Raw genomic sequence first — 12410 nt, 5'->3', positions numbered from 1 at the left:
TTTCTTCTCTTTTCAGCATGGAATAAACCTTGTTCCTTCACATGAAAATATTCCTGACTTTGGTTTTGTGAAAACAGCAGTTTAAAGGAAAAACCAGAGAGGACAGATGGTTAAAACAGAAAAAATACATTTCAGATTTAAACAAGGATACCTCTTTAACATGTCAACAGCAGCCTTACCCTGTTCTAACTTGATCGCTTCTGATCTCAGCTAAGCAAGGCTGGGCCTGGTCAGTTCTATGATGTGACACCTCTAAAGAAAATCAGATTGCTGCAGTCAGTAGTGTTGATGGACCTGTACTGTAGGTGGTGCCCTTCTGCTTAGACCACAATTTCAAAACCAATTTTCCACTATGCTGACAGTATGTAGAAGGTGCAGACATCAAAACAGGATCTTGACTACTTGGTCCTTACAAATCCCTTGGCTCTGTTTGTCACAATATAGTGTCCTGGCTAAATTCCACTCTGGGTTTCTACATTCTGACCTGTGTACAGTTTCCCCTTAATTCAGCTGGTGAAATGTCTTACTTTTTTACCCGACCTGCTGTGTTGTGGGGCTGCTGGTCACCCAGGTGGGGACTGCACTTTATCACACAAGTAGATGAAATATAAAGCACTTTGGCATCCTCTGGGATGAAAATAAATGTAAATGTTATTAATGAATGGAGTCATGGAGCTCTAGGCTGAGGCAAAAAACATTCTGTACTTGAAGAACCAAGTTTTCCATATCCATCTCCCGGCTGGGTCTCACAGCTCTGTTTCTGGGGACAGGGTATCGCACAGCCAGTGTGATCATCGCACTCACGGATGGAGAGCTGCATGAGAACCTCTTCTTCTACGCCGAGAGAGAGGTAAGCCCAGGGATTCCCAAGAGCACTTTCCTTTGGACTGACTTTGACAAACAGCTCCTATAATTACAGGTAATCGGTTGGACAAGTATTGAGACCACTTAGGATATGGGTTGAAGCTCTAGCCTGGATCAGAGCATCATTGTTTTAATTCCTAGTTACAGATAATGCACTTGTATACCTTTCGACAGCTACATTACCCCTTTCTCTCTCACAAACCCAACTGTATAGATGGGTATTAGAATTTGCGGGGGGGAATGGGCAGATACATATCGTTAAACTTTCTCAAGTCAAAATCTAAATGCAATAATCATATTACACTTAACCACTAATTGTAAACACAACTGCGACAGTGGTTATGTCTGGGGTGCAGCAGAACAGAAGGCGTTTTGTGCTTGTATACCGCATCACACAAAAGGGTAGACCAGAAAATGAACTTTTATCCCAGTTCTGAAGAGATCATTCTCTGCCTTCCACAGTACAGTGCCATCCTGTATATGCCGGTTTTAGCATCATGCCAAGTTTGGGATTAAATGGAGTTTTATCAATCTAGGGGTTGTAGACCAGCGGTTGTACCCAATACCATGATGCCTTGCCTTCCAGAAATAACAAATCAGACATAATCCTGGTTGGTCTATGAACTCTGAGAAGATCAGGCTCCAACGTGTTACAGCCTAAACAATATATTCTACTACCAACACTTTGATCACCCTCTCCTTAACTGTGATCTGTCAAAAGGAAAGCATCAATGAATCGCTGGACTGATGGATCCCAGCTGTGCCAGAAAAACAAGTCAGCTATTTGCTCCACAGGAAAAGCCATAATTTATGCCCCAGAAAAATTGTCTGAGTACGTAGAAACATCTGCACTACATTGAGGAATACAAATCAGAACCCCCCCCCCCCCCACCCCCCCACACACACACAGATGAGAAATGGATCAGGGAAAAAGGAGCCAATTTTGTATTATGATCAGTGGAGTGATTGGCAAACAATCATTTAACATTTTGAAACTCACAATAACAGGCATCATGTTTGTTGTTAGCTCCTGCTCCTGCTAATGTTTTCTAACTTACACTGAAAGCAATTGAAACTCAGCCACTTACTGTATGAGGTGAATTTCTCTTTGATATGGATTAGTAAAAAGGTGTTTTAAAGTAGTGCTGAAAGTACCACGCTCGGTCCTAACCTTAAAGGGGATAATTTATGATCAAGATATTTTCTCTTGCACGTGTTATTTTATTATTCATTATCACTTGTTCTCTGTTTTTCATTATTGGGGACATGTGTGGATACTTTGTAAAAGCAGATTCAGCACTTCCTCACACAAATGAAACATCTTTCAAAGCTTGATTTAGTTTTAGCTATACACAGTTGTCTCCTCTTCACTACCAATCAAATATCCTCAAGGTAACTTTCTCAGTAATGTGCTAGTTTGGGTAAAATTAACTTGAGGTGATTATTAACTATATAAACAACTATAAAATGTCCATCTTTCGGATGAGACCTTAAACTGATGTCCTGAAACTCAGTAGTCATTAAAGATCCCCGGGCATTAAAAGTAGAGAGTTATCCCGGTGTCCAGGCCAAATTAACCCCTCTCTGCCTTTACTGTGGCCTCCAAATTGTCCCCATGTATGATTGGCTTGCACTTGCCCTGTGATAGACTGGCGCCCTGTCCAGGGTGTACCCTGCATTGTGCTCGTTGCTTGCCAGGTAGGCTCCAGCTTCCCGTGACACTGTATGGTATAAAGTGGTTTGCCAAATTACAGGACATGACTATGAAATTCTATTTTATTGTGGTTTAGGCTGTGGTCAGGATAAGCAATGAACAAATAATCTGCAGGAGAGGCTGGTTGTCATCATATATCTGTAACGGGAGCCGGTCCAGGCTCCTGTGAAGCATAGTTCAGAACCCTATGCAGACGGTATAATCTGGAAGTAAGTGGAGGACATCAGGAAAAGGTACAATAGGATTAGGATGGGTTGACAGACAGGCGGGCATGACAAAGGCAAACGAGTCCAAACAGTCCTAGGGGGAATCTGGGGCGCAGTCCAGGGCACAGGAACCGGGAGATCCATCCGAGACTAGACAAACAAGGTTAAAATCCGGAACGGGATCTGGAACAGGGACAGGGAATAAAACCAGGGTAACGAGGCCAGGCGCTCTGAGCCCCGGACTCAGATGGTCAGGTCTCTCCCGGACTCGGTAGGCTGGCTTCCGGGCGTCCATCTTCCAATGATAAGCGACGTATAGCGGGTGCGCTCGCCTTACATAATGACGGACAAACAGGGGACAGGTGCACGTAATGAACTAAAATATGAAAGGGTTAGAGCACCCTTAAGAGGAGGGATGACGATCGTGACAATATCTCTTAATAACTTATTAAAGATACGAAATCTCTGGAATATGAAAATATTTGTTACTTCACACACTTAAAATTGTTGAACTTTTTTTCCAAACTCTATAGGTTGATTTTGAAGAAGTGCAGTAGGGAAGCAAATTGTCACTGATATACAGTAACTCCAGTTGGCACTTCCTCTGATCAGTGGCACAGCATTAAAATGTAAAGTAACAGCAAAGTAGGAACTGAACAGATTGTGAAGAAAAGACATTTTTCATTAATAAATCCTGTGTTAATTTACTCATTAGATTAAACTGAAAATAAACTATACATGAACAATTCTTTGTTATATTTCTCGAATAGTTATACAAAGCCTATCAAGATGATTACATGTTACTCTTCAATATAGAACATGTGCTTTAAATTATGCAGATTGTGCGTTAAAAGTAGCTTCATCGTAATGAATTTCATGTGCTGAAGTATGCCCTATTTTGTGTTTGCTTTTGAATATCTGACAGGCAAATCGCTCACGGAGCCTGGGTGCCTCGGTGTACTGCGTTGGTGTGAAGGACTTCAATGAAACACAAGTAAGTCTAAACAATGGAAAGTTTCTCATGCAAGAAATCAGAAGTTTTGCTAGCGTTAAGACACTCAGTGCGGAAGACATCTACTATGTCTAAGGGAAGCTAAAGAAATTTTTTTAAGAGACTTTAAAGAAAAGTCAGCATTTCCCTGCAGTATGTTAGGTTTTTCTTAGATTCCACTGTAACCACTGGTATTTGGAGATCTGAGTGGATTTTCCATCCCTAACATTGCCCTTGATACAATGTGGCATGTAGCTCAGTTGTCTGCTTAGTAAAAAGTCAGCTGGTGGAATGACTTTCTTGCTTTAACCCTTTTGAGATGCACTGAAGTTAGAAAACACTTTTATATACACACATTAAAGTGTAGATGCGAGGTCCTTTTTAAAAAGTAAAGAATGGGTGTTTTGTTTCTCTTTTGCCATCCCCAATAAGTTTAGTTTTTATTATAAAGAATTCAGGAATGTGACCCATCTACCAGACCAGGAGGAATTTGAACAAAGCACGCATACACCAAGACACTCACTGTCAATGTCACTGTGTCCACAACAGAGTGAGAAGGAAACCCTAATGACAGAACTCAGACATCAGCTGGTGATTTCTGAATTTTGGGGTTCAGCCTCCATTCTGACCCAGCACCTGTGGGATCACCCAGGAGCCCCTGTCCCCCTGGACTGACACATAAAACCTCACACATAAAACTAGGTTCAGGCCCTCATGCTTTACAATGACTTCATCCCAGAATCATGTCCTTGTCAAAACTGAAGGGATAGCTCCTCAAATTGCTGTCTTATGTCTCTCAGCTGGCTAAGATCGCAGACAGCAAGGACCACGTCTTCCCGGTCAACGATGGCTTTGAAGCCCTGCAAGGAGTCATCAACTCGGTGAGAACTGTGTGCGGACTTGTGTGTGACGCATACATTTAACATAATCTCAGCCTGGTCGAATTTATATTTCATATAAGTATCAATTTATATTTCCGAACTAGAGTCTCTAAATCTACATCGAGAGAGCTACAGGATACGCTTGTTTTCATCATAACTGGGGATTAAATTATTTAACTGAACTAGCCACTGGGTTAGCCAGTTAAGATTAATATGGCCTTTAGGCACTAATTGCAGACATCTATCAAGTTTAAAGGATTCGGTTCTCCAAAGTTCTTCAGGACTGGAACTGGAGATCACTGCCTTAGAGGTCAATATGAATGAGAAAAAGAGTTTGTTTGTTGCCAGCTCTTTCATGCTATTTCATTGCTTACTATGTGTATATCCTTTACTCCTCTATCTGATTCTTTGTTGCCAGTTAGTGAGTACAGCACCTAAGCCCATTAGCCAGGCTGTCATACTCACTGACTATTCCAGCAAAAACAGCTTCAGACAAGATGTCTCAAAGCAAATCTAATGACACCCAGTCTTCAAGTCTTTAAAGAATATATATTTTTCCCTGGATGTGTACAGTAGCTCAAAAGCCAAACAGGAAATTTAAGCAGAAGAATGATAAAATAGCATATGACTCATAACATAGCACTGTATAGGCAACATGCAAAAAAATAAATTCTTATACCGGGAAAATACAGACAATGTGGAATACCCCAAAATGTCCAAGTAGGTAATGATGTCAATTAGAAATAATAAGTTCCATTGCACAATTGAGCAAACTTTTACAACAAAGCCCATAAGTCCTGGAGCCCCATGGGATCTGCAGTTTAACAGTTTTGTCTTTGGATCCAGACAGCCAATTTTAAGCCGATTCCAGAATGGATGGTACACATTTCAATAAGTTCATTTACTTAAACAGTCAGTGAAGGTGCTGATTTACAGTAACCCCAAACTCAAGCAAAATGAAACAAAACTTCCATCAAAAAGGCATTTCTTTACTGCACTAAGGTTCCTTTAGCTGTCTTGAAGTGAGACCATCTGGTATCCATTACACCAGAACTGAAAGCTTTTGGCTCCAGAGCAGCAAGGAAGCTGAGAGGCATTAAATGTCTTGGATATCATCACACTGCGTATGGTTTACTGGTACCATAGCAGAGGTCTTTTAAAGAGTCTCCGAATAGTCAGAGGCAATACATACTGTATGGTAGAGAGAGAGAAATAAGGAGACAGGGAGAAAGCTCATCTCATGAAAGTGATAATTTGTAAGAGCACATTCTGAGTTCACAGAAATCAATTTCAAGGCATGTCTTTCTTCTAGGACAGTTTCTTTTAGACATGGTTCTGAAACTGTAGGATAATCCAATATCACCCTTCATGGATGGAGAGTGTTTAAAATGTCTTTATTACTTTAGCCCATTCTGCCCACCTCTCTCTCCTCATCAACAGTAATGATATAACAAACCTGGGAGTAAAAGCTGACAGGCAAATGACCAAGTGGGGTTTAGCTATTTTAACACCTACACATACGAACAATGCCATGGAATCTTTCATTACTAAGCTGTCAGGACCTCAATTTGACATCTCGTTTGAAGGACAGGAACTAATATAGCACAGTGTCCCTGGTTTCTATACAGAGTTTGGAAATTCTCTGTCAGATCATTAAAGAAGTCACAGAGGAATTCCCCTCCAACCACACAAAGTAAAGTGGTGACTGAGTAATGCTGTGCACTGGGACACAAACAGCACCTTAGAGGTCTTCTATTCCAGTACTGACCAGGGCTAGGCTTGCTTAGCACCAGTGATCTAATGAGATCAATCAACAAGGTGGCGATGCTCTATGTCTCTATATCTGTCCTCCAGATCAGTTCATTGTTATACAAACAGGTTATTGAATGAAAGAAGAAGAGAACAAGAAAGAACATCCTAACTGCACATCCTAACTGAGCCGTGTCAAAGATCAAACAGTGACTGACAGAGAAAACAAACTGCATGTGACAACAAAATAAGGCTGTGTATTTCTCATACACAGAGGTAAATCAACCTGCAGAAAAAGGTGTTCAAAACTGTAGAAGATGAAGTGTAACGTTTAAAAAAAGTGTGATTGGACCATCTCACCATAATATTTACAGAACAGTGCAACAAACTGATTCTCACCCAGTGCCATCTCATTCTCAAAGGGAGTTAAACAGTCTTTAGTTCAGTTTCAGTTTGTTAATTCAATAAATTGATCAGATTATTGATTTCGGCTGGAAATGATTTCTATGTAACAGAAAACCTTGGTGACGCCTGCCAGTCTGACTGATTTTCCCCTCTTCCTCCCTTCAGATCCTAAAGAAGTCCTGTATAGAGATCCTGGCTGCAGAGCCCTCTAGCATCTGTGCAGGAGGTATGTGAAGTTGCTGCCTCAGTGACTCCTTCACTGCAATTACCGCAGTCTTGATTCATTAGATCCTCATCATTCTCTCTGTTTTATTTTCTTGCTTGTGAATGTGACCATTTCAAAGAGCAATCTGCATTTTTTCAATAATCGCGTGTGTCAATAAGAATGTATTCAGAAGAAAAATGCTCAGTAGAACAAGCAACATTAGAAAGAGCATCGGAATCTGGGGGTAACAGCAAGTTCAGACCGACCAGATACCACAGCAGCACCATAATCAATCGCGTTGATGCAAGTGGTCAACAATACGACTGATTGTTTCCATTTTGTTTCTTATCGACACTCAGCTCTCTTTAAAGCCGATATATAAGTTGATCATATCTGTTAGTTTAGTTCTTACATCAGTTAATTCAATATCAATTGATCATATATTGATCATATCAGTTAGTTGAGTTAATGATCTTCCCTGATTAATTAGGGTTAGCAGAGAGTTGTGTGCCCTCCAACAAAACCAGCACAGCAGCAAAAGGCAGAGTTTTCAGTTTCACAGCTCCACAGCACAAGGAACTGAAGGACATTTTAGTCTTGTATTAGGAGAGCCCTGATACAAGTATTCATAATCCTGAAAGGCTAAGTTAACCCAGCAGGTTTCTTCAGATTGAACAGTGAAAAATGAACTAGAGGACACAAGTCAAACACTACATGGGCGTACATTTCAAATGAAGAACGGGAGGCACATCTTTACTCAAAGGGTTGAGGAAGCTATGTTGCTGAACCTCAGCTTCTTTCAGGAAATAGCCGGATGAGATCCTTGGATTAATTACTAACGACCTAACGACTTCAGGCTGGAAGGGCTGAATGGCCAGTTCTCTTTTGTTACCGTTTTGTGTTCTTCTGTGTGTGTAAGTTTGCTACAGTAAGACGTTCTACTATGTAAAGTCAAACCACATTGTCTCACCCAAATTCAGCTGTGTCAGCTAAACGATGACTGGCAGTTTGGGAAGCTTGAAGATCACTGGATAAAGCTTCTATCAATGGCTTTCAATCTCAGAAGCTTCCCACTGCGGCCCGGATGTTTATGTTACACATCCGGATTTGTCTCCAGCGATCTCTGTATTGTATGTTTTGGATGATGGAATAAATGCTTGGCGTCCCGACAGTAACTGCAGCAGCACAATACAGTACAGTACGTGAATCAAGATGGTTTCTGTCAGAGCCGGGGCATGGAGATGTCTCACTCTCTTAAAGCTTTGAGACAGTCTAGCAAGGGGATGGGAGTTGAGTATTCTCAAAAAGAAACCCGAACTGGCACTAAAGCAGCACGAAGGCTGAGCTGCTGAAACCAAAGTTTATTATCTCCATCACTTCTAATTCGTGGTACAACTATCGTGTGGGTTCTCCTTTGTGGCGGCTGCTCAGAAGATACTGTTCACATTTACAATACTAAACAACTCATTCAAGTGTCTGAAAGGCAGTGCATCTGGGGAAAAAAAATTAGCATTGATGCTAATTTCGATGCATTTAACACTGATGCCCAGCTGCAATGGAAATGCAGCTCTTTTCCTCACGTTCAGCCTTGCAGAATGTTTTTTTTAAACAAATGCACCTTTCAAAGCATAAAGCTTTTCTAAAAACATGGGACACTCCTGCTCCACAACAGTCAATACCAATACAGTACATGCAATTTTGCAATCTTTCCCTACTTCCTCAAGCACTGTCTCCCCCTGCGGCCGTCTCATCACCCTGTTCTTATTCCTCGTCTTATCTCTCTCTCTCAGAATCCTTCCAGGTGGTGGTCAAGGGCAATGGCTTCCTTCATGCCCGCAATGTTGAGAAGGTGCTCTGCAGCTTCAGGATCAATGACACTGTCACTCTGAGTAAGTGCTGCAGTCTTAAATAATGCAAGAGATTTTTTAGTAGAATGTGTTTTTACTGAGAAGATACAACTTTAACAAATGCAACTATCAAATGTATTAATCAGCTGATTAGAGAGCTTAGATAAAGTGAGAAGATTTTGCAATTTAAATGTTAATTAATTAAATTCTCAGTCCTTATATAAACGTGTTACTATTATATACAATAGATGAATGACTGAGCTCAAGTGAGCCATACCTATCCCACCAGCATCCTGGAAAAACTCTTTAGATGTTGTTTTACAAACAGGCTGATGAAAGGAGTCAAGCAAGCTCTAATTCTAAGAGCGTTTTGCATGCGTGCTTGTGCTTGTGGTTAGGCACATTTGAACTGACTTCTAAATGAATTGCAGGTTATCACCTCAGTCCTGCCTGCCTAAATCTGTGTTGTCTGAAAATGAGTTGGTGGAGAACTCCACAGATGTAACACAGACTGAAAGCCGATGCTCTCATGCAGGAGACAGTGACAAATCCCTCAAACATTCCCATGTTTTTACAAACTTCTGATGGGCTTTTAAGAATCTCCTGACCGGATGCACGCCAACAGATAGTTGCACTAATTATATACAACAAAAACTTGAGACAACTGAGATTTTGTTCCACAAGGCCTTGTGCCACAAGGCAAGGAGAATGTTTAGCAATATTGTAAGACTTACGGGATCACTTCAGCAGGCTTGCAAAAAGAGGGTTGAGGCAGTTCTTAAGTGCAAAAGGGAATATGCGCAGCTAGGTTTGTGAATGAGATACAGCAGCCATTGTTTCTCAATCCACTTTTTAGCTGATTTTATTATGGTGGGTTTTGACAGAATAAATTAGAAGATGCTTCTGTGTTTGCACATTTTAAGTTGGAATGGGAAAGTAGAGGGTTACACATTGACTAATCTGTTAATTTGGAGAAGGCAACTGCATTTATTATATTTCTGCTTTCAAAACAGTTACATCTCAGTGCATCACCTTCTCTTCTAATATAGACAAATGCAGTGTTTGGTTTGTCTTGAAAGGGGCATGAAGCTGAAAAATGAGCATGGCAAAAAATTCTGATTCCCTTCTCTCTGTGACTTTTGGTAGCTTGAACTTAAGCATGCTGGAGCTATTTTAAGTATGGACTTTTTTACTTCATTGGTTCTTTTGTACAATTATAAAGAGGATCTAGCTTTTGGGGGGGTGAGATGAAAGGCCATCTGTTTCCTACCTCCTGCGCTCACTTTAGTCCCACAGTGCCAAGGAATAACTAGAGGTAGCAATTCATAATTGAGGGAGAAAGCAATAATACAGAGATCTCTGGACAGCTCACACTGTATGAAAAGGAAATCTTTAGGTAGTATTTGTCATTTGTGCACCCAGGGGTCAAAGAGCAGAATGATTAAATAATTCTGAGAGGCATGGAACCAATTTGGAAAGGAAATAATGAAATATCCCACCCCCAACTCCCCCTAAGCTCATTCCAAACCACACAGCAGTGCTGTGTCAGCGCAGGCTCCACAACATGTTTGTTTCTAAACAGTTCTTCCTTTTAAACACAGCCTGGACCTTTTCTAAATAACGCACAGTTATTTACTCGTTGTGCGCGCGAGTGTGCGTGCCTACAATCTCAAACAATAGCATTCTTTGGTTTGATTCAGACAGCAAAACCCAACCTACTCCTTAAACACCTTAAAACAGTTTCTTAAATGATAAAAGAAAATCTAGATCTTTCAGCGCTTCACTGATAACGGTAAACTGAAGTATTATCACTGTACAGTGACTCCAGTATTATACAGTGAGATTTAGGTCCTATTAATAGTGGCTTCTGTGTACAGTGTATGAATACATAGTTTTTTGATCCCCTTATACAATACAGGTGTAGGCATTCGCACATTTATAAAAGTTCTATACAGAAAGATACATTACAAAAAGCTACAGTTCTATACAGAAAGATGTATATGCAGCATGGATTCACAGGTACAGGCTCACATAATTTATCTAATAAGAGACCACAAAACAAAGGGAATGGTGGGTGTCTTTCCTGGGACAAATCTTTGAGGCTCGATGTCACAGAACTTGTCTGATTTTCAATGCGGATACAATGTAGATCCCCCACAAAGAATTGTGTCAATCCACAAATCTCTGTCTGTCTCTCCAGCCTGCAACCGCTCTTGCTTGCTATTCTGCAAACGCGTCTGAAGCTGGGGATGAACTCTCGATAGGAAAGAGGACTGGGTTTGTCTTGGCAGTGTCTTTAAACAGTCCTGGCACCTCGCTGATCTCTCAGTGCAGGCTCAGCGTCCCCCGGCGGTTTTTTACTTAAGAAATATCAGTTGGAGCAACAATGTCCAGAGTCAGCCAGAATAAACAGGGTGCAGGGAGAAGACTTTAGGCTGTTCTGTTTTCCGCTGTGAGACACAGAAGGAATTTGCATTCCTCACTGCCATGCAGCAAAAGAAAGGAGGACTTTTGGGCAGCAACAACCAAGAAATTCGTTTGTGCATTTATATACACAAATATTTTTTGCTTTTTGAGGGGATGTGACAGCTGCAGTATACTGTCTCCAATCACTGAATGTCAAATATGATTTGGACAATTGTTGTGTTATCTACACATCAATCCTGTGTGTAGGGATCCATTTTAATGCAGCCGTGCAATGAAGGGTGTGAACGTTGATGTGGCGTTGAGTGATTCTGTGCCACAGCTCCAGGGTCATAGGTCTGATTCCAGTCTCAGGTGCCTGCATGTGTGGAGTTTGCATGTTCTCCTCTGGCAGGCAGCAGTTTTCTCCACGTCCTCTGGTTTCCTTCCACCTGGCATGCAGGCATGCAGGACAGGATAGATTAGACTACTTAATGAATTAAATTAATTCTTAATCCCCATGAGGAATGGAGCAGCAGATCCCAACTACTGATGCTGCACTGTCAAGAATGAAGAAAATTCATCTCCGCCTTATGGATTGAGCTGTATTGAAAGACAATTCAGTGAAATGAATAAGAGTTCAGGAGCAAAGTGACCAAACAATGCTCAATCACAGCCTTCCTCTGAAGATGTCTCTTACATTGGCCATAAAGCAAGGATGTCTCGGTCCTTAAAAATCAATGGGGCTCTGCTTACATCCTAGTCATCTTCTAATGCACCCTAATTTGCAAGACATAAACAGTTTACACATCCATTTATGTAAGCTCTGACCCCAAGAGGGCAGTGGGTCACTTTGAAAGATTTCAGCAGACAGAAAGTGCTGAAGTGACAGATGAAAAGAGTGCAGATTAGTGGTATTCTTTGCTAGCTAGCAGGTCAGAAAATAACCAAACGCGCAGCACGTGCAACACATTTGAGTACAATCCACAAGACCGTAGTCTTAGCAATCCTGGGCCTTTCCATTCCAAGTCTTTTCTTATCCCAATCTCTAGTTTTTTTTTAAATTGCAGACTAAAATACTGGTCGAATCTAAGTATTGGAACAGAATGGTAACACCAGCTGCCCGGCTTGGTTTTGTAGGCTCT

The 12410-nt window shown here is 41.1% G+C and overlaps 1 protein-coding gene across 1 annotated transcript in view; it reads left to right on the top strand.

The window, feature by feature from the left end:
- Positions 1–12410, top strand: part of antxr1a (ANTXR cell adhesion molecule 1a) — a 58914-nt gene that overhangs the window by 14405 nt on the left and 32099 nt on the right. Inside the window, exons 6-10 of the mRNA XM_088909311.1 lie at positions 771–850; positions 3710–3778; positions 4576–4656; positions 6976–7036; positions 8806–8904. Coding sequence (XP_088765437.1) covers positions 771–850; positions 3710–3778; positions 4576–4656; positions 6976–7036; positions 8806–8904 — 390 coding nt within the window. The remainder of the gene's footprint in view (positions 1–770; positions 851–3709; positions 3779–4575; positions 4657–6975; positions 7037–8805; positions 8905–12410) is intronic.

Source organism: Atractosteus spatula, chromosome 2 (assembly GCF_055471065.1).
Source record: "Atractosteus spatula isolate fAtrSpa1 chromosome 2, fAtrSpa1.hap1, whole genome shotgun sequence".
In the NCBI taxonomy this organism is placed as follows: Eukaryota; Metazoa; Chordata; class Actinopteri; order Semionotiformes; family Lepisosteidae; genus Atractosteus; species Atractosteus spatula.
Note: the sequence above shows the minus strand (reverse complement) of the source record. Positions and strands in the feature narration are given on the sequence as shown.